We start from the raw sequence: 24,281 nt of genomic DNA on the forward strand, positions 1-24,281 counted from the left end.
GAAAGGCTACAATTATGGAATGGCTTAAAATACATAAAATATGTTTCGAAGAAGCCATTTTAAAGAATTAACTATTTCAAATCGTTACACGGTATAAATAAGCCTGAGAAAAGATACATCGTAGATCAGATTGCTGAACAGTGTGGCCACAGAGTATTGCGTCTTGCTCCCTATCACTGTATATTTAATCCAATGGCTTTAGGTGTATTGTAATATTAAAATAAATTGTATTCGATAACATTTTTGTTTAATTATTTTATTTAAATTGGAATTTTGTTATATGTTATATGTTAGTGCAGCAACATTGCGTTATCAATTCAGATGATGCTGTTTTGAATAGACTATATAATTGTTTTTATATAATTTTTGTGTAATTGTAAACGGCAACAAACTTATCGTAAAAAGAAACAGGGAACGAAAAAAATTTTATTTTTTTTATTCTACTCTGAAAAAACGCCTAGATTCTACAAAATACACCGTTAATTACAGAGACACAATCTTAACCGAAAAAAATGGTCAAAATAAAAGTCAAAAGTATATATATTCCATTTTTAATAAAACAGTCAATGCACGATATAGATGACATCGAATATACTGCCAAATACAGTTTGTAAATATGTAAAATTAATTTTAAACTTGGAGAGAATCTTTACTTTTACTTTCTTTACTTATTTTACCCTAATTAAAAAGAGATAGAATGCTGCAGTGTCTGATAGAGACTGCTTAGAAACATGTAACCGAATCAATCTATAACATTCGATATACATGTCAACATTTACATGTGAAACTGGTCAACTCTATTCTCAAATGTCTACAAAAATCTTCAAAGTGTGATAATAACAATTATTATTTTGCCTTTAGTTATTATCATAGTGATAATAACTTAAGACCACAAACCGGCAACGCTGTTAACTAAAATTCTAACTTTGTGCGGCAACATTGCGATGTCATAAATTTTGACGACGCGTATTGGCTGTTTTATTAGATAGACAATACATAACTTTATATATATAATATAAAAATTGGATTGATTGATAATGTTTTAATTTGTAATACTAAATCTAGACCATTATTTTTAAAACAAAACAATAGACTTATATAAATCGATGAAACGTAAAATGTTATATAATAACAAACCTTAAATATAATATCTATAGAAATGAGTATTGGTTTTGACCTATTTATTTTTGTTTATTTAGACTTTTCTCTAATGAATATTTTCAGTTCTGAAAATCATGACCCAGCAAACTAAGATACATATTATGGAATAGCAATTGGTATTCCCTGAGGAACTTTTCAATTCTTCTGCTCGAACTTCTTCTTCAGTATAATACTCGACCGATGACAAGGTCCCAACCACAGCTACTTCGGTTAAATCATCTAAAAAAACACAGAAATCTGTAAAGATTGTACTAGATGAAGATATGACGAATACCATTCGTTTTGGGTGCCTTTGTGGTAGTTGTTACAGGTTTAGTTGTTGTGGTTATCATAGAAGCGTTTGTTAAATAAATGTCCACAATAACAGAGTCTTGCGTCAGATTAACAGTTTTGTATTTGGTATAATAACCAGGTGCTCTAACCTGAAAAAAACATCACCAATAAATATAATAACAGTTTTGATATAAAAAACGTACTTCAAGTGTATATGTCCCTGGGAGCAAAATCCTTCTATATTCCCCGGTTTTCCAGAAACTGGTGAAGTTCATTTCTCTCCCAACTACTTTTATATTCGCGTTTCCCACAGGCAGGCTGGTTTGCTTGTCCAATATTTGGCCCGCAATGCCTTTACCCGCTTGCTTACAAAACGCCACTAAAGCCTGAAAATTATCACAAAGTACGTTAATATAATATGACGCCGATATAGCGAGAATATAGGTATATTAAAACAATAATGAAAGATTATAATGATCAATTAATCGAAACTTAATATACAATAGTGATATTATGGTGAAGGAAAGAATATCACCATAAATGGAAAATGGTAAAAATAAGACAAATACGGTGGAAAAATGTATTCTGTATAGGTTTAATATATTCGAGATCAATATATAATTGTAAAATAACTGTTATGGTCTCATCCAAATGACAATATGGCGAAGGAAAAAAATAATTCCTTAAAATTAAACCCTTAAGATACAATAATGATGTTACGGAGAATGAAAATAAATCACCATAAATTGAAAATGATGAAAATAAGGCAAATGCGGTAACAAATTCATTCTCTCTCTCTATGTGTATATATTTTTGTCTCCTTGACGGATATAGTCATTTCGTGACTATAAAGACGGGAATAATCATAAAGTTTATATATAAAATAATAAATTAATAAAACAAATAGGGAACTAAAGGTATAAATAATTTATATACAATTTAAAAATGGTCAACAAACATAACCATAACGAAGTAGAGACTCTATCCAGACAGCACACACTAGCATACCACCGAAGTGGTAATGGTTATTTGGTCAGCGACATTTATCTCAGTATAGGCTAGACTCTGTGAAGATAATCGATTTCTTGGAGAAATCCGATGATTCTGTTTGTATTTTCTCGTCTTACGGAATTCCTAAAGTTTTGCAGCCCATACATAGCTCTAATCTGGGTGAGTCGTGTACAGTCCAATCAAGACAAGGTGAGAAAACTCACAGTGAGCAGACGAGCTCGAAGTTATCAAATGATCCATGCCAAAATTATCTTGTAGCCATTCAGATAGAGGGAATAGATTATTGCCAGTGTTTTTATGTATTAAAAATATTAAAGATCATTACTTAAACAATACTTAATTGTTTTACAATTGTTCTTTTCTGGCCAAAACAGCATTGTCATTATGGCGAAGGAAAAACAATTACCCTAAAATTAAGGACTTAAGATAAAATAGTGATATTTTCGTAAATGAAAATAAATTACCATAAATTAATTCTCTAAAGGTTTAAAATATTAAAGATAAATATTTAAATAAAACAACTGTTCTAGTCTCATCCATACAGCACTGAAAATATTATGAGGAAGGAATATCAATCCAACAAAAATTATTGATGAATAAAAAGAAACAAAGAACAGTACTCCGGTTCAGTTCTGAACAATTCTAGTTTACAATGCTAAAAGAGTACAGTTGAAAACTATATATATAAAGCAGAAAGAATGTAGTCAAGTATACAATCCAAACAGCCATGACAATATGGCGAAGGGGATCGAATCCAACAAAAAATATTGATGAATAAAAAGAAAGAAAGAACAGTTCTCCGGTTCCGTTCTGAACATTTCTAGTTAACAAAGCTAATTTCTTCTAAACAACATAAAATTATTATATATATATATATATATATATATATATATATATATATATATATATATAGATATATAGATATATATATATATATATATATATATATATATATATATATAGATCTTGTATTGAAGGACTTCATGTATTTAATCTACTAGGAATTAATATTAATGATATTAATGTCCCCAAAATATAAAAAACTTGCAAAAATTACTTCAAACATTTTGTATTACTAAAAGGCAATATAATACTCCGCGTTCATGAGTATAATCGTAATAATGTTAAAAACGATATAAATAAAGCAGAAAGAAAATAATAGGCTTATTCGTGTAAAATAAAACTTATTCGAGCTTAAATAATAATATCCACCGCAATTCTTGCAACGTGTGGAAGAGGATTCTGATGCAAAATAATTACTTTGCGTCTGTTACCGGTTATTTCTGATGTTTCTGCAACACTGTGTTTCTCTATTTATTCACTTGACTTTAGTAAACATCCGCAATAACAATTTAATTCTGTTTTAGCAGCTCTTAATATACTAAACCTTGTTAATACCAACATAGGCACAGCAAGAAATTATGGCAATGACTATTCCGCTTTAGTGTCGATATGTATAGTTCTCGTATCTATCCTACGAATTTTTGTGCTTGGGATTATCGTGCTAGGTCCGCTTTTCATCGCCAGTCGCATTACTCCACGGAAAACGTTTCCGTTTTGCCTGGCAATCAATAAACACACGATGTTAAAACGTTTCGGGATGGCATTTTTGTATGTAAATTCTTGTGGTAGCCGTTTTCATTAATTTTATATCTTTCCCCTATGTAAACCCGTGGAAACAGTTGATTCGTAAACTGTTGAACTCCCTGAAAATTCTTATACATTTAGAGTTGGGTTTTCATGGAATATGTCTTAAAATTCATGTATTGAACCTTTTTGTGGTGGTCTTTTGTTGATAACGCGGTTTTGAAACTCCCGGTCTTTTGTTAAAACCAAAAAACCGTTGAGATATGATAGAGCAGCATCACCACAACTTTCTAATATCGGTGACCAAAATACGCTGCGGGACCCAATTGCGTCATAGTTTTTTTTATTCAGAATACTTTGAAGAATATTGCGGCAATTTTTCTGCGGATAAAACCACTTCCGTATGATAATTTTATATATCATTCGATAAAGAGCGGTTACGAACAAAACTTCGGTTATTCGTTCAATAAATTATTGTGGACTTACTATATTTTCTAGATTTTTTTAACGTTAAAGAAAATGCAGAAAAAATTGTTAGAAATTACAGCAGAAAATGCCGCTCAGAAACCCTACGACTGAATCATATCAAGAAAATCTTTTCATGTGACCTATTGAAAAAATCACCAAATTACTAATTTTACCAGATGTATCGGAAAACCATTATCGGTTTTTCTAACAGATGCCGCTAAGCTTAAGTATGCAAAGTTATCTACTGACATCAAGCTTCAAAGCTATACATGTTACCTTAGATCACCTATTTGAAAATATTATCTTTGACAATGAAAGCTCTAACCTTAAAAACATATGAGGCGTGGTTTCGAAAATCCAAAAGTGATGATTTCGATGTGCAAGACAAAGAAAGTTCTGGCAGACCGAAAGTTTGTGGATGCGAAACTTCCAGAGTTATTGGATGAAAACCCAAACCATATTCGAAAATAATTGGCAGAAGTATTAAATGTGGCCCAAGAAACGATTAGCGACCGATTACAGGCCACGGGGAAAATCCAAAAGATGGGAAGATTTAATAACAGGAAAATGGAAAATCGAAAAATCATCGGTGAAATGCTGCTTCAAAAATATAATCGGTTAGTCATTCCTGCCTCGAATAGTGACATGGGGTGATGTAAAGTAGATTTATGTTGAAAATCCTTAGCGGGAAAACCGGCCGATCGACTCAAAGGCGAAATTGTTTTGGTCACAAGACAATGTCACCGACAACAAATGATCAATTTGAACAATGCATTATTCGAAAATCTCCAAAATAGGTCCGAAGACACGGTAAAGTGATTTTACAGCACGATAAGGTCTCATGAAGCAAAAATCGGTCATCGAACTATTGAAAGTCCTCGGATGGGACATATTATCACACCCGCCATACTCTCCAGACGTTGTCCCGACCGACTATCAATTTTTCGCATCAATGGAACACGCGCTTGTAGATGAGCACTTCGCCAATTTTTGAAGAAGTTAGAAAATGGCGCGATGAATAGTTTTGCTCAAACGATAAACACTAAGATGGCAACCATAAATTGATTGAAAGACGGTCAAAATATATAGATGACTAATACTTTGAATAAATACATTTTCTTAAAAAATATGTTTTTTTTTTCAGAAAAAGAAACCGGTTATGACTATCCGGTAAACCTGCTAAAGACAAAATAATAATTTTTGACAAATAATAGTCATAACAAAGAATTCAAAGTAACACTTACATTCTTATTTTCTTCCCAAAGACCTTCTAAATACTTCTGTACAGGATATTTGCAACATGATATCTCCAATGTGATTTCCATACATCCATATTTAAAATAGTTGTAATCTTGCATACTACCACAAAATGAATACCATTCAGCTCCGTTGGTAATACCATCTTTAAAAGACGTCACTCCTTTACACTTTTTTCCCTGATGCATAAACGCATGGTTTTCTGAATATGACTTGGCCAAGTGCACAAACACATCGTTGTCTGGCGTAACTGAGGCCAATGGTTTCTGATGATAATTAGAATCTAAAATATAGAAACGCGTCTATTAATACTGACACCTCAGGGACGGACAGTAATTTGAGTACAACTTAAAAATGTAATTTGTAATTTGTATCTAAAATACCTGGCACTGATGTATTTCGTAACTAGTATTTCAAATACTTATGGCTTCAAAATACATTTGAACATAAATACATTTAGCGATCTTATTAATGGGTGTGATATATAGAAAATAAAGCTCGATAGTTTTCGTAAGCAAAATAACAATAGCTAAGGAATTTTCACGTGTTGATAAAACATTACTTTTGAAGGCAAAAATACAGTTGAAGCAAAATCTTGGCTTGATAATGAATTTCCGGATACTGCCCCAAGAAAATCAACCATCAAGGATTAGTATGCTAAGTTTAGACGTGGTAAAATTAACGTAAAAAGACGGTGAAGGCAGTGGACATCCAAAAGAGGTTGTTGATAAAACCATTTAAAAAATCCACTAAATGATTTTGGATGACCGTAAATTGAAATTGAATGAAATAGCAGAAACTCTAAAGATATCAACTGAACGTGTACATCATATTAATCATGAATATTTAGGTAAGAGAAAGCTCTGTGCAAAGTGGGTACCGCGCGAGTCCACTTTTGACCAAAAACGACGACGAGTTGATGATTCGGAGCAGTGTTTGAAGACGATCAAGCGAAATAAACCCGAGTTTTTGCGTCGATATGTGACAATGGATGAAATATGACACCATCATTTCACTGCGAAGTTCCATCGACAGTCATCCGAGTGGAGTGCACACAATGAATCCGCTCCAAAGCGTGGGAAAGCGCAACAGTCGGCTAGTAAGGTTATTGCGTCTGTATTTTGGGATGCGCACGAAATAATTTCCATTGATTACCTTGAAAAAGGAGGGACTATTAAATAGCGTTATCGGACCGTTTGAAGGACGAAATTGCCGAAAACTATATTAGATCGGCTACATAATTGCAATTTGAGGGAATTTTATTGTTATGTTTACGTTTACCAATAATAGAGAGTAGAAAGAAGAAGATTTAAGCTATCGCCCCAAATAGACATATTGACTTCATGACAGTTACAAAATACACTATAATACACAAAATTTATTGCCAAAAAAGCATTAAAACATATGAGAGATAAAGAATTCCTTAAAGGTAAATTACAAAAAAAACATTAAATAATGCCTGGGATCAACAGAAGCAGCCGTAGTAATTAAAAAAAATTGATAAACGTTATCTTCTTTTTTGCGGACAGATACAGTAATCCACCACAGACCATCAAGAATAGAGTAAGAGTTACTCAGCTCTCTAAACGATAAAAGCAAAATCCTTTAACGCTCAGAGAATATAACACATACTGCTCATAAGGACCAGCAGAAATATTGTTTAATTTAACAGATTTTTTTCGAACCCCTAAAGATGCTTTAACGATTCGTTGATTAGTTCAATGGCATCGATCCAAGCGGCCGCTACTTTTTTCCGTTAAAATAAAATAGATTTACAGTTTTTAACCTGTGTACATGTATTTAAGTCAAGTCAACTTCTCGAATGAGTGAAAGACTACTGCTAAAGGCAACAGCACTCGCATAAAGTACTTCTAAGAATCGGAACAATCATTAAAATAGTTGGCAAAAATTCCCAAAGTACAAACATCAAGCTGTTCGAGAACAACAGCTTTTTTGGAATTTAATAGTTGATATCTAGACATTTAAACCGTTATTAGAAGACTATGTGTGAAGAGTGTTTAAAAAAGAGGAAGTTAAAGTGCTGGCGTAGCGTAGTGAGTCGCATAATAATAAAAATAATAGTAATATATATATATATATATATATATATATATATATATATATATATATATATATATATATATATATATGTATATATAGCCAGATAATTGCAACAGCACAGCATAGCAATACCAGCTGTTGGAGAACTTTTTTGATATTGAAAATAATTAAAAAAGATTTAAGATCAACCATGAACTTCACCAACATGGTCATCTTATCCACCAAGCAAGAGGTATGCGATGCTATAACATAGATATTGATATTGATAGAGCAATTAAAGGCTTCGCTACTAAAAAAGTAGACAAATAAATATTTGGTTAGAGACAGAAGTTTTAGTTTAAAATCTAACAAATATTAACAATAATGTTCTAGTTCTAATTGGAAATTTGTTTGCGTTTTATATCCAATTGACTAATAACTTAATATTTTCGACAGTCAAAATATCATAAGCCTTTTGCATCAAAAAACGTGTAAGAATTTTTGCAATAATATGATTACTATCTTACTGGCGTTAAATATTTCACTCTAAAAATTCAATGTCAGGAATTATAATGATATAATTGAAGGACATAATGATTTAGGTTTAAATATTCTGTATATTAAACGGTTATAATTGTCATATTGCAATAAGTGGGTTATACAATAGGAGTGCAATGTAACACATCACTACATAGTATAAAACAAAGTCGCCTTTTCTGTCCCTATATCCCTATGTGCGCTTAAATCTTTAAAACTACGCAACGGATTTTGATGCGGTTTTTTTCAATAGATAGAGTGATTCAAGAGGAAGGTTTATATGTATAATACATGCATAATATACTAAGGCAACATTGCTAATTTTAGAGGTTTCTAACGTGATGTCGTAAATTAACCTATTTTTTAGGCTTATTTAGCAATTAGCAAAAACGCTGTCTAACCCTACGAGTTAGATCAAATTAATGTACTACAGTATTGTACACCATAAAAAGGTCTACAAAAAAGTCCGCGATGGTATATGTTTATCTTTTAGGGATAACCCACATTAACCATTTTTATTGTTTACTTTTTACGTGAGAAAATGGCTTATTTACGAAGCTATTTTAAGCAATACGGCATTAATCCTTATCGAATTAAGTACCTTAAATACAGTGTGCAATTAATATAGATCAATATGGTTCCTTACAGCATGTAAATTAAACAAATATTTTCGGAGATATTACAAATTTAAAATTTGCGTTTAAAAATGTGTAATGTAATAAAAATTGTATGAATTTAGATATTCCAAAGATACCAGGAAATCTTCGTAGTAAGTATAGGGGAAGAGGAATTGTTTTACTCCAAATTTAATGCGTGCAGGCCAAGGGCAGTAATGAATGAACCAAAAATACTGGATCGATTTTAATCATGTTTTCATTGAGTGACATAGGCATATATATTTTATGCCCGTGCAAAGTCGGAGCGGGCCGCTATGTTTTTATATACAACGTTCATATTTTTTCCGCAGTGTATTTAATTTAGTATCAGCATTGCACCCGTGCGAAGCCGGGGCGGGTCGCTAGTGACTAATATAGAGCATATCATAAAGAGGAATTGAAAAATCAAATTGGTTGATGAAATTTTTAAAGAGCGTTTGTTGATTTATTTTTTACCCTATTTTCTGCATGTGCATAACAGAGAAGAGTATGATAAGCATTTTACTATATTCATTCTGTTGGCTTGTTTGAATGTTAAGATTCGCAAAGATATTTCATTGGTTCATTTCATTTCTATGGTGCATTTGTTGCTATTTTGTTTTGAGCGCCTTTTCATATCCTGCAAACAGCAGGACATAAATAACAGTACGTGTAGAACTTTATTTCGTTTTCGTGATTAAATTATAATCAAAATGAATTCGTTATAACGCATGCACATTCATTCTAAGAACTAATACGTACCGAGAAAGCAAAGAGATGAGACATCATTTTCCTTTCAAAAAGTTTTCGAAGAACCTATCTGAATCAATACTCAAATTCAACCAAATCTGTACCGAAAAGTCACTGACACGGGCTGTGCTCAGTAGGCAAGAAAAGAAAGTATTAAGAAAACAATTACCGAACATTTATCTTACTCACAATGATTTGGCGATATGTCACTGGTTATTTTTGGAATTAAAATAACATTAGCCACTGAAACGCCATTACGTTAAAAGTTATTTATTTACTTTTAAAATTGTTGTTCAATTTTTATTTGGGTGAAAAAAGCGGACTAAAAAATAAAGATTATATGAATACATGAATGAAGTCATCAATACTTAAATTCAACTAAATCTGTACCGAAAAGTCACTGACATGGGCTGTGCTCCGTAGGCAAGAAAAGAAAGTATTAAGAAAGCAATTACCGAACATCTATCTTACTCACAATGATTTGACTGGTTATTTTTGGAATTAATATAACATTAGCCACTGAAACGCCATTACGTTGAAAGTTATTTATTTACTTTTAAAATTGTTGTTCAATTTTTATTTTGGGTGAAAAAAGCGGACTAAAAAATAAATATTATATGAATACATGAATGAATTCATGAAAAAATGCAGAAGAAATGATACTAACTACATAATTTGTAAAGATGGAACAAATAGGATTAATAAAAGATCTTATGACATATTCATGGAAATTTGATAAAAATTTTAAACCGTTAATTCATTTTAAGGTCTAACGATTAATACAACAAATTTTTTTTGAATTATTTACTTTATAGAAGTTTTGAAAAGTCAATAGTTCATTAAATAATTTTAAATACTTCTCTAATATATGTTTTTAAGTTTTATAAAAATAACATTTTGATCTTATATTAAAAATATCGTCGAAAAAGGTTTTAGTAAGATATAATTTATTTAAATGAATTATTGTTTTTACTCTATTACGAGAGAAACGTAAATAATTTAATAAATGGTGATCGAATTACGACCACTTTGCCATCATTAGTTATTTTATATCACAATTGCTTTGAATATATTTAAAACAAAATTGTAGAAAATTTATCCGTTTCTCTAATCTCAATAACTGTAGCTTGGCTCTCGTACAGAAAGACCGGGATTTCTATGCGGTTATAAGATAATTCTTAGTAAAATAAACATATGGGAAACCGCAAAATTAAAACTACAATAAAGAAAATGTAGTCCATGCGATTGGAGGCTATTGATTTAATATATTTTAGATATCACTTACGTTTTTCTTTGATGGTGTCAAATGGATAATTCGCAACTATTGCTCCACCGTGCAATGAAGCTGAGAGAATAAATAATTCCGTTTTCATCCATTTCATTATAGCTATCGTTTCGGGTTGAGCTGGTACTACATTCCGGTGATAATAGTCTGAAATGAAAACAGTCCATTTTCAGTTATATTGTTCTTCATGGCAGCAATTTTTTTTTGTATTAACTAATCTACTTAAACAAAAGTTAAGAATAGGGTAAACAAGTTCGAAGTTGCTGTAGTTTCGCAACCTTATTTCATGACTCAAGGCGAAATCTGAATTACTTCGTATATCCACTTGATTTCAAGGTCATCGTACAGCCCTTCGTCCGTTATGTAGCGATAAGTACTAGATGGTTTGATGTTTTAGTACAACCCCATATTTGCAGACCATCCAAATTGGCTTTATGATTGACTGATAAACCAGTCTCTTTAATTTAAGTCAAGTTGAATTTAGGCCCTCCGACTAACCAATACAGTTACTTGACTTTGAGTCGAATCTGCTCTATTTTTTTTGTCTAAAACGATGTTTCTAATCTAAGCTACCATCAAGATATATTCCAAGGTATTTAGCTGATTCTGCTTGAGGAATGGGGCATTCATTAAAATTAACATGGACAGATTTGGAGCTATTAAACTGTATTTTTCAGTCTCTGGTCCATTTGTAGATCTCGATGGCCTCTCCTTGTACTTTTTGTATAGCCTTGGAAAGGGATACATATTTTGCAATGATATGTGTGTCGCCAGCAAATATTCTAAGTACTGTTTCTTTTCTTGTGGGGATACCAGCAGTATAGAGCAGATATAGGAGTGGTTCAAGATTACCTTATGGAACTCCAACTGAAATAGGTTTAAGTGTTTTGAATTTCCCTTAGTGTGAGACTCTAAATTTTCTTTCGAAAAAATATGATTCCAGCAATTGACAGTAGTTCCACGGTAGCAATTTGCTAATTTTGTAGATTAATCCTAAATGTCATACCCGATCAAAAACTTGTGAAACGCCCAGGAATATTGCAGGCAGAATTTATTTTCTTCGAATGCCTTTGCAGCGACCGCTATCACTCCGAGCAATATTGATAAGCAATATCCTTACCTGGAAAACTTCTGTTTAAGTCTACGTTTTTCTTTCCATTTCCCCTGCCCTTTCCATTGTTATGACATTGCACGTCAATTTTGGAAATGTTGAAGCCATCGGGATTCATGGTCGGCATGATGTGAATCCTGGTACTGTCTAAAAGCTTCGTGATAGTGTCATTTTTCTGAAGGTACTGATCCCTGAGGTACTAAAATTAATTTGTATATTAACACAGCGAAATGTTGTTGCATGTAGAACTTACGTGAAGAAAATGAAGTAACACCACTCGACCAACAACCTCATCTCCGTGAATATTAGCAATTAGTTTCACATTTGGTATGTTCAGAGCATCTGGTTTAGTGGCTGTAATTTCAGTCACCCACAACTTATTTCCTATAAGAAACATTAATGAACAATAAAATTTAAAAGATGATTTTAATGAAATGAAAGTTATTGTTTATGTATATTTATTTATATTTACCTTCCAATGTAGTACCGATTGAATGTGTCCTAGCTCGTAAAGGTTTAGACAGAGTGCTGGGAAAATCCTGTAAAATACTTCCTAACTCTTCATTGGTGTGGTATTTAAATTGTATACACAACGACCAATTTATATATATTAAAATAAGCGCAAATTTAAATAATAAACACATGTTCAAGTTCACTGCGGTTTGGACTCTCACAATTTGATAAAATTCGTAATTGTTGTCAACTTATTACAACTATAAAAATGTTCCCCCACTACTAGTTGATGTTAGTTGGCTGAAAATCTCATAATCTCTTATCCCTGTACACCAATTTGAAAATATATAAACGTACATGTTATTAACATAAAACTACAATTAAGTACACAGTTATAATAGTTTTTAGGTCAGGGTTATGTTTTGTGTGATAATATTTCCATTGAACTCTTTTCCATACTATCTAAGAGTTAGTTGTATCAGGCTCTGGAGGCATAATCTAGCTAATTAACAATTGTAAATCCAATTAATATATTTTACTTACATTAGAGAGTATATTTACCTTTTACGCTTAATTCTTGTGTCCTTCTGTACTTCTGTACCATATTTCTCGTTAATTTAATTAATCACTGTATTTTCCTTAATGCATTTGCCATATCTGCAAAGCTGTTACTATTCTTTCTCTCCTAACACATTTTAACCAAATGCTCATGTACATTCCTAATAATTACATACATATCTATGCACATAAATCTTCTACACATTACAAAAACATTTTTTACCGTTATTATATGTTAATTATATACTCACCTTTAGTTGTTTCCACTCTTATAACAATTTCTTAAATAATGGCAGGATTGAATCATTCAGATTCAGAAAGTTTCATTAAAAATTCTTATTATTCAACCAATCACACTGCATCGATCTGCACAAGTGGTAATAAGAAGGACCTATTACTGCCAAATACTCTGGGTGTGGTAGAGCATTCTAGCTGCAACAATATATTCTTCATCGCCCTCGCAAAGTACAAGTCGCCTTTTCTGTCCCTATATCCCTATGTGCGTTTAAATCTTTAATACTACGCAACGGATTTTGATGCGGTTTTTTTCAATAGATAGAGTAATTCAAGAGGAAGGTTTATATGTATAATACATGCATAATATACTAAGGCAACATTGCTAATTTTAGAGGTTTCTAACGTGATGTCGTAAATTAACCTATTTTTTTAGGCTTATTTAGCAATTAGCAAAAACGCTACCTAACCCTACGAGTTAGATCAAATTAATGTACTACAGTATTGTACACCATAAAAAGGTCTACAAAAAAGTCCGCGATGGTATATGTTTATCTTTTAGGGATAACCCACATTAACCATTTTTATTGTTTACTTTTTACGTGAGAAAATGGCTTATTTACGAAGCTATTTTAAGCAATACGGCATTAATCCTTATCGAATTAAGTACCTTAAATACAGTGTACAATTAATATAGATCAATATGGTTCCTTACAGCATGTAAATTAAACAAATATTTTCGGAGATATTACAAATTTAAAATTTGCGTTTAAAAATGTGTAATGTAATAAAAATTGTATGGATTTAGATATTCCAAAGATAGCAGGAAATCTTCATAGTAATTATAGGGGAAGAGGAATTGTTTTACTCCAAATTTAATGCGTGCAGGCCAAGGGCAGTAATGAATGAACCAAAAATACTGGATCGATTTTAATCATGTTTTCATTGAGTGACATAGGCATATATATTTTATGCCCGTGCAAAGTCGGAGCGGGCCGCTATGTTTTTATATACAACGTTCATATTTTTTCCGCAGTGTATTTAATTTAGTATCAGCATTGCACCCGTGCGAAGCCGGGGCTAGTAGTTATATAATATATAATACTATAACCCACCATATGCACAACAAGACTATTATAGCCACGAAGATTTCGCTTCAGTGTCAATGTGGATGGCCCTTGTGAACTAATCAATCATTTTTGTTACTTGAGATTTTCGTAGAGGATCTACTTTTCATCACAATATACTACTGGTTTTTAATCCAATTAGTCTTGCAATTCATTCTCTTCGAACTTTTGGTCCTCCAGGATGTCATTAAAATCACCACTTTTAAATAGCTGAAAGCAAAGGCGATAGTTGGTATATGACCAACCTGCATCACCACAAGTTTTTAAATATGTTTAAAACAAGTAGAAGTGTATACAAGTAGAAGCTAATCATTATAATTCATCAAGCATCACATCCTTTAGATGAACAAATAAATTTTGCATTTTTAACTAATAGGATTACATTCAACAAACTTATATTGACAGGTTAATCAATAAACTTAATAATCAAATGATTATATGTAATTTAAATACCAGTCAGGTAGTTAGAAACAGATGGCCGGGTAGTCTGCGCCGTATTATATATGTTATATGGTTAGTTAACTTTATTATGTCATATGCTATGTATACTTTTTATGTTTTTATTTAAAAATACATTTTTATCTCTATTATACTATATGGTAATGAGATGCAACATAATGCCATGGCGTCACATGATGAGTCAAAATAATTTCTTTATAGATGACTATAATGGAAATTTAAATTAACCAATAAAACTGCTCGAATAGCGATCACAGTACCATCCATCCAAATATTGGACGTACCATCTAGAAACTTTTCTCCAGAGACCCCTATTGACTCTTCTCTCTCTAACTCTATAATGTTATTTAATTGTCGTACTTGTCAATGTTGACATATAAAATGAACATTCACAAAATGTTATGTCTCTCTCTGAAACAGGAACTCAACTACTTAAATAGTTTAATTAGTATTATATCGAGAGGTAACCAAAGCGATGAATTGAAATCTTGGATATTACCAACTAAAGCTTACCAATATGTTACCCATCTTATTACTGCTGGTAAATATGAAGAAGCCTCGTATCAAGACTATTTAGAATTAACAATCGACAGGTACAGTTTGCTTTTTTTATTAATTAAGACCTAAACTAAACCTTAGACCAGCGCTAGGCAAAATATATGATTTGCTTTAATTAAAATAATATTTTTTAAGTATTTTAAAAGTCTTTGGTTTATTTTGAATCTGACATAACAAAATACTAATGTAAATGAAATCATGAAACAAAAATAACTTTATAAAATATAATTTATTTTAAAATAATAGTACATCTAATTTATATATTATCTAATATATTATTAAAAGCCAATTAATTACACAGTCACAATAGTTTGTAGGTTACGGTTGCTTTATTATATTTACATTATTTTCTTTTCCACACAATATATGAAGTAGAGTTCTAGGCACGATTTTTATGTAGTCGATTCCCCTAGAGGCTCAATCCATATAGTTAACAATTGTATATCCAAACAATGTATTTTAGTTTGATTAGATGGCATATTTAGTTCTTGTTTCCTTTGTTCCTGTATTTCCTTGTCAAGTGATTTTGATATCACTGTATTTCTACTTAGTTTTTTGTCTGTTACTACCTGTGTAGATTTACCATCATGAAATTAGAACTAGTATCTAATCTCTCCTCTAACATAATGCTCATATATTCTGAAAAATTTCATCCACATAAACCTTTCAAAATCAGAAGACAAACAGGTTCTGATGACCACAAACTTGTGTTACACTGTATAAACATTTTTTTTATATATGCGTTCAAGAATGCTACACATTTTGCCTTTACCGTCCAGAAAACTAACTAATTCTTACTCAATTTTTAACGTCTGTGTTTATTCACTCTCTTCAACAACAATAAAATCATCATCTTCTGTACTAGTACTGCTTTTAAGAGATGACTTAAATACAAGATACTGAATATCTATAGTATATATATATATATATATATATATATATATATATATATATACTAATTATTGAACTGATATTTGCCTCTTATCTGTTGTTATGCTTTCTAGCAACCAACGCATTTCACCCTAGTTATACGGTACCATGACGCCAACATGACTTGATTTATTTCTGGTGAAAGATTTTAAAAATTATCAGTTCTTTCTTTCTAAGTTCTCTTTTATTTGTGATGGTTAGCACAGACTAAGCACAGATTAAACTAAGCAGAAGTTTGCCATAGTAGCAATTGTTGACTTAAATGTAATCTAAAGCTGCAGCGAGCTTAGAGAGATAGCTAAATGTGGTGTTCTTTCCTAGATGGAGACATGCTCTTGGAAATAAAAATTTGAAATTCTCACGATATTTAAGCGCAGCACCATTAACGTTTTTATTGCATATGATCACTTAACTAAGAGACTTATTGTTATCGAGTTCGAAATACGATAATATTCGATCTTTTTTAATCACATCGTAATTGGGCCTGGAGATCTGAGTTCGAGATGAATAATATTAATTTTCTAGTTATTTTCTGTAACTTACTAAATAGATCGAAAATATAACTTTTATGAAAGCTAATATGTTATACTCTTAAACTGCCTTAAATAAAGATACATCTAAATAAACGAATAACAAAGAAGCCATTGATAAATACATTCTTTTCCTGATATATATATAAAAGTTGATATATTTAGCGATCGCTGTTTTGTTTACGGAACTTATTGAACGTTATTTTGTGCAGAACGCTCACATTAATAGATCGCTAAATGAATTGATGTTCAAATGAATTATGAAACCATAAGTATTTGAATAATTACTAAATACATCAGCGTCAGGTATTTGAAATATAAATTGCAAATTATATTTTTAAGAAGTAATTGAAACACATACACAAAATATGTATTAATCGCAACTTTTCGACATCGTTAGATTACTAGTTGGATTAATGCTTAGAGCAACCCTATATTTGAACTCCATAAGCCCAAATAGGCTTTATAATAAACTAATAAACCAATATATTTGAGTTTAGGCCAAGATGACTCTGTACTTGCCTGTTGTACTTGCGTTAGTATACAAGCAAGGCGAATACGGGATTAATACATCAGTATATATTTTCCAAATTAAAATAAAACTAATCTGCTGAAAGTAAAGTTAAGAATACACTTACATTAAACAAATTCATGTTTTTGGACCGCCTTAAACTTCTGATTTCCTGCGTGTTGTCCAGTAACTGTATTGCTTCCAAGTTGCTGTGATTTAGCAACCTTATTTCACGTTTTAAGGCGAAATCTTGGATCTTCGTGTATCCATTTGATTTCGAGATCAGGGTGCAGCTCTTCGTTATTTATGTAGCAATAAGCATTGGTAATTGATGGTAAAACTTTGTTTTGGGCACGTTGGATTACTAGTTGATTTAATGCCTTAGTGCAACCCGATATTTGCGCCCCATAGCGACTGATAAACCAATCTCTTTAATTTTAGGTCAAGTTGAGTATCTTTCGACTAACCAGTACAGTTGCTTGAGTTTGAGTTTAATCTGCTTTGTTTTTTGTCTAACATGATGTTTCCAGTTTATCCTACCATCTAGATATATTTCGAGGTATTTGACTAATTATGCTTGAGAAATCGGGCATCCGTCAAGTGGTACAATTAGGTTTTTGTCATTTCGCCGCATCGCAAAATTAATATGGACAGATGTGGAGCTATTAAGCTGTATTTTCCAGTCTCTAGTCCATTTGTAGATCTCACTGACCGCTACATGTAGTTTTTCTACAACCTTAAACAGATATATATGTTTTGTCATGATAACTGTGTCGTCGGCAAATGTTCTGTTTATTTTGTTGTTGAGATATCAGCAGTATAGAACATATATAGGAGTGGTCCCAAGACACTACTTAAGTATTGAGAATACCCCTTCACAAGTGACTCTTTCTTTCGAAAAGATATGATTTCAGCAGTAAACAGCAATTTCGCGTTAGCAATTTGCTCATTTTATCTATTAATCCCAAATACCATACCCGGTCAAAATCTTGTGAGACGTCCACTTATATTGCAAGGCAGTATTTCTTTTCTTCGAATGCCTTTTCAACAACCACTGTTACTATGTGTACTTGGTCGATTGTCGAGTGGTGGTTTCGAAATCCAAATTGAAAATCTCGTGAATTCTTGAATTTCTCGAAGAATTTTTATATCGTAGGTAACAGCAAAATAAACCTGTAAAATCAATCCAACTTCTTCTGGCGGCTTATCAGGTTTTTTAATTTTTTTTTATTTGAGCAACCTTAAGACATTCTGGAACATGCTTCAGTCTCAAACAGGTACTGAATATATTTGTCAACATGATTATTGCTATTCGTGGCAGCTCTTTTAATAACCCAAGTGAAACATCACCAATTCCAGATGATGCGCTTTACTTTTGAGAAAGACCTTTCGACTTCTGATGCTGTCAGGGGAGTTCTTACCATGATTTATAATAATTGCTAATAGTGAAGTAATCATTCAACGTGTCTCCTAAATTGCTTTCTATTAAAAAATTTAGAAGAGGTAGTGCACCATTTAATGTTTTGCAATCATTTTTTTAATAAGTAACTGACAGTTCAGTTCGTAATCATTCTTTATCAAGTGTGGGATAAGACGAAAATACGGAAGTGAGTTTATCCTCAGGAAATGTACCGCAATACTCTTCAAAGTATTTCGAAATGAAAAGTGATGCAACTACCAGTTGCTCTTTAAAATGGAATCGATCTTTTGCACAATTTTTTATAACATCACACACCCATAATGAAGAAATTAGGTGATCACCTGAACGGTTGCATTTATTTTCTGGTGGCTCATGACTTATTATATATGAGGCTTCTCTAATGATGTTATCAATATTATTTTGAACTTGAATAATACTCAGTTCAAAATTATCGATAGCGTCTTTTATTTCAGTAGGTTGGTTGTGGTGCAGTTGGTTAAAAAGGATATCTACGTGGGGCAGCACATGATGAAAAAACTGTGTTGTTGAAGAATTTATCTTCTATTTCATCCATACCCCCAATGAGATGGTTTCTATTTTCATATACAACATTAATAGTCCGTATATTAAAGTCCCAACGGGTTGGGGCGCCGTGCAGAATCCTTCTGTTCACAATATTGTTCAACACTTCTACTCATTAGAGCGAATTATTTAACAAACCAGCATGTATTGTAGATTTCCAAAAAGTACACCTACTTACTTATTTGTGTAAACAGCTTTAGACATAATCAAATTTAATTGGTGCACATAACAGTGTATGTTACATAGTTGGCAGAGGGATACTTTTACTTTTACACTACTTTGCGGATCTCCTGAATATATCGGATGTAATTCAGTGAGTTCGTCGTCTCGTTTTATAATGAAATACCTATCTGTGAGATAAGATTTTAGTAACAGAAAATGTGGATGAGGGAGGAGTTTGTTTAATTTAGTCTGCAACCCTGTGTGCCATACTTTGGCATTTAAGTCCATATTTATTTTGTTTCCAAGTCTATGCACTTGTTCGTGCCTATAAAGAAACCCAACCTGATGTTCAGGAATAATACTTCTTTTTCTCTATGTTATTATTAAGCCTCTTCTAAGGTATAATATCTCAAAAACTTTCCAGATTATCGATAGTAAACTTTTACTGGCCTAAAAGGAGGTGGCATCTTCTGGTTTATCAGAAAGATGGACAGACATAATATTTCTAATTATTCGAAATATGCTTATTGTTGCTGTGGTTTATGGACATTAGTTTTGAGAAGTCATCAACCTGGAGATGATTTTAAATAGTTTGTGTCTTGATACAGTGGTGATTTTATTTGTTTTTGCTGTTTTATGTTTTATGCATTTGCAGATCGATGACCGCGAATTATTCGAACGCTAAACCGTCACAAATTTATCAAGGACAGAATGTGGTTTATTTAAAATTTATCTGAAAGATTACTGCAAACAAGCACGTATCATATATCTTTTTTTTATTTATTAATACGTTATTACCAATCGTTGCCGATTAATTTACACTTTTATCAATTTCTACTAAAAATTATAGTCCTTCCAATAAAGCAACCAATGCACGTCATCAAAATATAGAACGCCACAACGTCGTAACGTTGCCGCATCAAATTTCATTTTTATTGTAACGTGAGCCTCATATAACAAAATACTGATGTAAATGAAATAATGAAATAAAAATACCCTTACAAAATATAATTTATTTAAAATAATAGTACATCTAATATATATATATATATTATCAAAGGACTTAAGACTACAATTAAATACACAGTGTAGCTGTATAATTAACTCCATTTTAATACTACATTAGATAAAATATAATATATACAGCCACAATACTTTGTAGGTTAGGGTTGTTTTATTATATTTATAAACAATGTATTTTAGTTTAATTAGAGAGCATATTTAGTTATTGTTTCCTTTGTTGTTGTGTTTCCTTGTCATGTCATTTTAATATCATACTACCTGTGTAGATTTACCTTCATAAAATTAGATAATCACTACATTCTTCCTAATGTATTTGTCATATCTGTAAAACAGTTAGTTCTCATTCTCTCATAAATTCTAACATAATGACCATAGTAAAAACAAAAAAATCATTCCAGATCAAGATTCGTATTCAATAAATACATTTTCCTATATGTTGACTTCACTTCTATTCTTATTACATGTTCCAGCGAAATTTCGCATCAAGATTAATCAATGATAGTAATATTTATTCTTACTGGTACTTATTTGTGTCCAATTATCTATATTTTCACTTGCCTGTGGTAATATTGTTTGGCTTCCTCGCAATTATCTCCGACAGCAATAATCGCACTGTCATCAGCAAATATAGGCTTCTTGATATTTTCCATTTGTGATTTACCTGACAAACATTCATAACAAGTCGAATCTTACAGGCCTATTTCGCTGCTACCTGCAATATCAAAACTATTTGAGAAAATAATATTTAAACGTGTTAAAAATTTTATAATGATACGAGATTTCCAGTTTGGTTTCCGAAATCACCACTCAACAATCGATCAAGTGCACAGAGTAACTACGTCTATTGAAAAGGCGTTTGTGGAAAAAAAACACTGCCCTGCAATATTCCTGGATGTTTCGCAAGCTTTTGATCGGGTTTGGTATTTGGGATATAAAATGAGCAAATTCTTACCGCGTAACTATTGCCAACTGCTGGAGTCATATCTTTTCGAAAGAAAAGAAGGCTTTCTCGACATTTAAAACTACTTCGGCTGAAGTTCCACAAGGTAGCGTCTTAGGACCTTTCCTGTATCTGCTCTACACTGCTGAAGTCCCAAAAACAAAAGAAACACTACTTGGAACCTTTGTTGACGACACAATTATTATGATAAACAATATATCTCTGCCTATGGCAGTACAAAAAGCACAAGTGGCAATCAACAAAATCTACAAATGAACGAAAGATTGGAAAATTCGACTTAATAGCTCCAAATCTGTTCACGTTAATTTTGCATTGGGGCGAAATAATCAAAACCTAATTATATCACTCAACGTAATAACGTCAATTTTAATATCATTCATAATATCATAATCACTACATTCTTCCTAATGTATTTGTCATATCTGTAAAACAGTTAGTTCTCATTCTCTCCTCATAAATTCTAACATAATGGTCATAGTCTGAACAATTACATGCACAAAAATCATTCCAGATCAAGATTTATTCGAAAGTACGCGCCTTATAGTACACCTGCCTTTTCTTTTGTCATTGTGCCACTTTTTCTATAATGTTTATGATTCTATGTACCTGGTTGATTGTGAAAATTTTGCTCATAAAATGTAACTGAAACGCAGCTATTAAACAGTAGTTTAAATCGAATCAGATAAAAATAAAAATTCAATTGTACTTATCAAGTTTTCATATATCACTTTAATTTTAGATTATACATATTCATGAGACTGATAATATACTATATAAACAATCCAGTAGAAGCCAGCAGTGATCTAAATCAATTAATCATACAGCCAACCTCTATCAGTATAGGATTGTGCGCCAAAAATATTTGGGAGATCGTAAAAAGTGTATCAGAAAAACATAAAATGATGGTAAAATAAGTAGTGCAACATACGACAGATGTAACAACCGCATCAGTGATATTTTACACTATCATCAACGTTTCCTTTATTTTAGTTTGATAATTAAACCACTATTACTAATGTTTTGTTTTTTTAGTCAACAAAGATGACCTCAAACGTTTTAAATAAAAATACATGTACGCAGACGGATACAACTACATTAAGCAAATGTGACAGTTGTTTTTCTGCAATGGAATGTATGAAAAATTTGCTTAATTTATTTAACGACAAAGAATGGAAAAACAGGTATTATGCGATATTCAAATAAGTTCTTTATAATTTTAAGAACATTACGTTCAGGAAATGTGTGTAAATGAAATTTATATGAAGAAGAAGCAATATTTTACGCCAAAGCATATATTCTGGCCATTATTTCGCTTTAAAAAGGCATTTATTTAAAAAAAATGGTACAATATATATTTATTAAAATATTTGCCATAATTTTCTATAATATTTACGATAACGATATTGATTTATCTGGGATCCAATCCTCTCCCTACTTAGACCTAAATAGTAATATCTGATCTGGTGAGTACACTGAGTGTAGCAGAACTTACCATTCGAACAGCAACAGTGTATCCTTCGAAATTCTTGGAACATGTGGCCAAACACTATCAAGAAAAAGGGTCACTGTTCAGTTGACAACTACTAATAGTTTCACTCGGTTTTAGCAGGTCGTTCACAACAAGATTGTATCGCCATGAATAATCCGTTTTGTTGTTGGAATATTTATTATCATAGACATTTCATTGACATCCACAATACGCCACAGAAAACTCTTGTCTAACAAGAAATGAAATCACTAGAGAAAACTTTGCTTGCTTTTCTCCAAACATCCCCATAATCGAATTCCGTATGTACATACAGGTTTCATTACTTGCTTGTATAATAGCAATGTACTAAGTACTCATATTCGTGATTTTAATTCAATAAACCTATTTTCAATAGTATAACCAATTCAATAAATACATTTTCATATATGTTAACACCACTTCTTTTCTTATTACATGTTCCAGCGAAACTTCGCATCAAGATTAATCAATGGTAGTAATATTTATTCTTACTGGTGCTTATTTGTGTCCAATTATCTATATTGTCACTTGCCTGTGGTATTTTTGTTTGGCTTCCTCGCTATTATCTCCGACAGCAATAATCGCACTGTCATCAGCAAATATAGACTCCTTGATATTTTACATTTGTGATTTACCTGACAAACATGCATAACAAGTCGAATCTTACAGGCCTATTTCGCTGCTACCTGCAATATCAAAACTATTTGAGAAACTAATATTTAAACGTGTTAAAAATTTTATAATAATACCAGATTTCCAGTTTGGTTTCCGAAATCACCACTCAACAATCGATTAAGTGCACAGAGTAACTGCGTCTATTGAAAAGGTATTTGTGGAAAAGAAACACTGCCCTGCAATATTCCTGGATGTTTCGCAAGCTTTTGATCGGGTTAGGCATTTGGGATATAAGATGAGCAAATTCTTACCGCGTAACTATTGCCAACTGCTGGAGTCATATCTTTTAGAAAGAAAAGAAGGCTTTCTCGACATTTAAAACTATTTAGGCTGAAGTTCCACAAGGTAGCGTCTTAGGACCTTTCCTGTATCTGTTCTACACTGCTGATCTCACAAAAATCTCTGCTTAGGGCAGTAGAAAAAGCACAAGTGGCAGTCGACAAAATCTAATTACATAAAACCTAATGATATCACTC

General features: G+C 31.9%; 2 protein-coding genes across 2 annotated transcripts; one reads left to right on the forward strand and one right to left on the reverse strand.

Moving 5' to 3' along the window:
• Positions 1–422: 422 nt before the first annotated feature.
• LOC143191804 (carboxypeptidase M) lies at positions 423–12,823 on the reverse strand. The gene is made up of 8 exons (XM_076397187.1): positions 12,588–12,823; positions 12,369–12,499; positions 12,125–12,314; positions 11,005–11,151; positions 5,745–6,040; positions 1,638–1,820; positions 1,436–1,583; positions 423–1,380 (listed from the first exon to the last, which is right to left on the reverse strand). The coding sequence occupies exons 1-8, from the start codon at positions 12,757–12,759 to the stop codon at positions 1,208–1,210; spliced, it is 1,440 nt and encodes a 479-aa protein (XP_076253302.1). The 5' UTR covers positions 12,760–12,823; the 3' UTR covers positions 423–1,207.
• Positions 12,824–15,270: 2,447 nt separating this feature from the next.
• Positions 15,271–22,871, forward strand: LOC143190796 (uncharacterized). Its single transcript, XM_076395365.1, has 4 exons — positions 15,271–15,539; positions 22,363–22,528; positions 22,656–22,804; positions 22,859–22,871. The coding sequence occupies exons 1-4, from the start codon at positions 15,313–15,315 to the stop codon at positions 22,869–22,871; spliced, it is 555 nt and encodes a 184-aa protein (XP_076251480.1). The 5' UTR covers positions 15,271–15,312.
• The last annotated feature ends 1,410 nt before the right edge of the window (positions 22,872–24,281 follow it).

The sequence above is a fragment of the Rhynchophorus ferrugineus genome, unplaced genomic scaffold (assembly GCF_030347505.1).
Source record: "Rhynchophorus ferrugineus isolate W39M unplaced genomic scaffold, kcgeb_rfMv2 rfM2, whole genome shotgun sequence".
Classification (NCBI taxonomy): Eukaryota; Metazoa; Arthropoda; class Insecta; order Coleoptera; family Curculionidae; genus Rhynchophorus; species Rhynchophorus ferrugineus.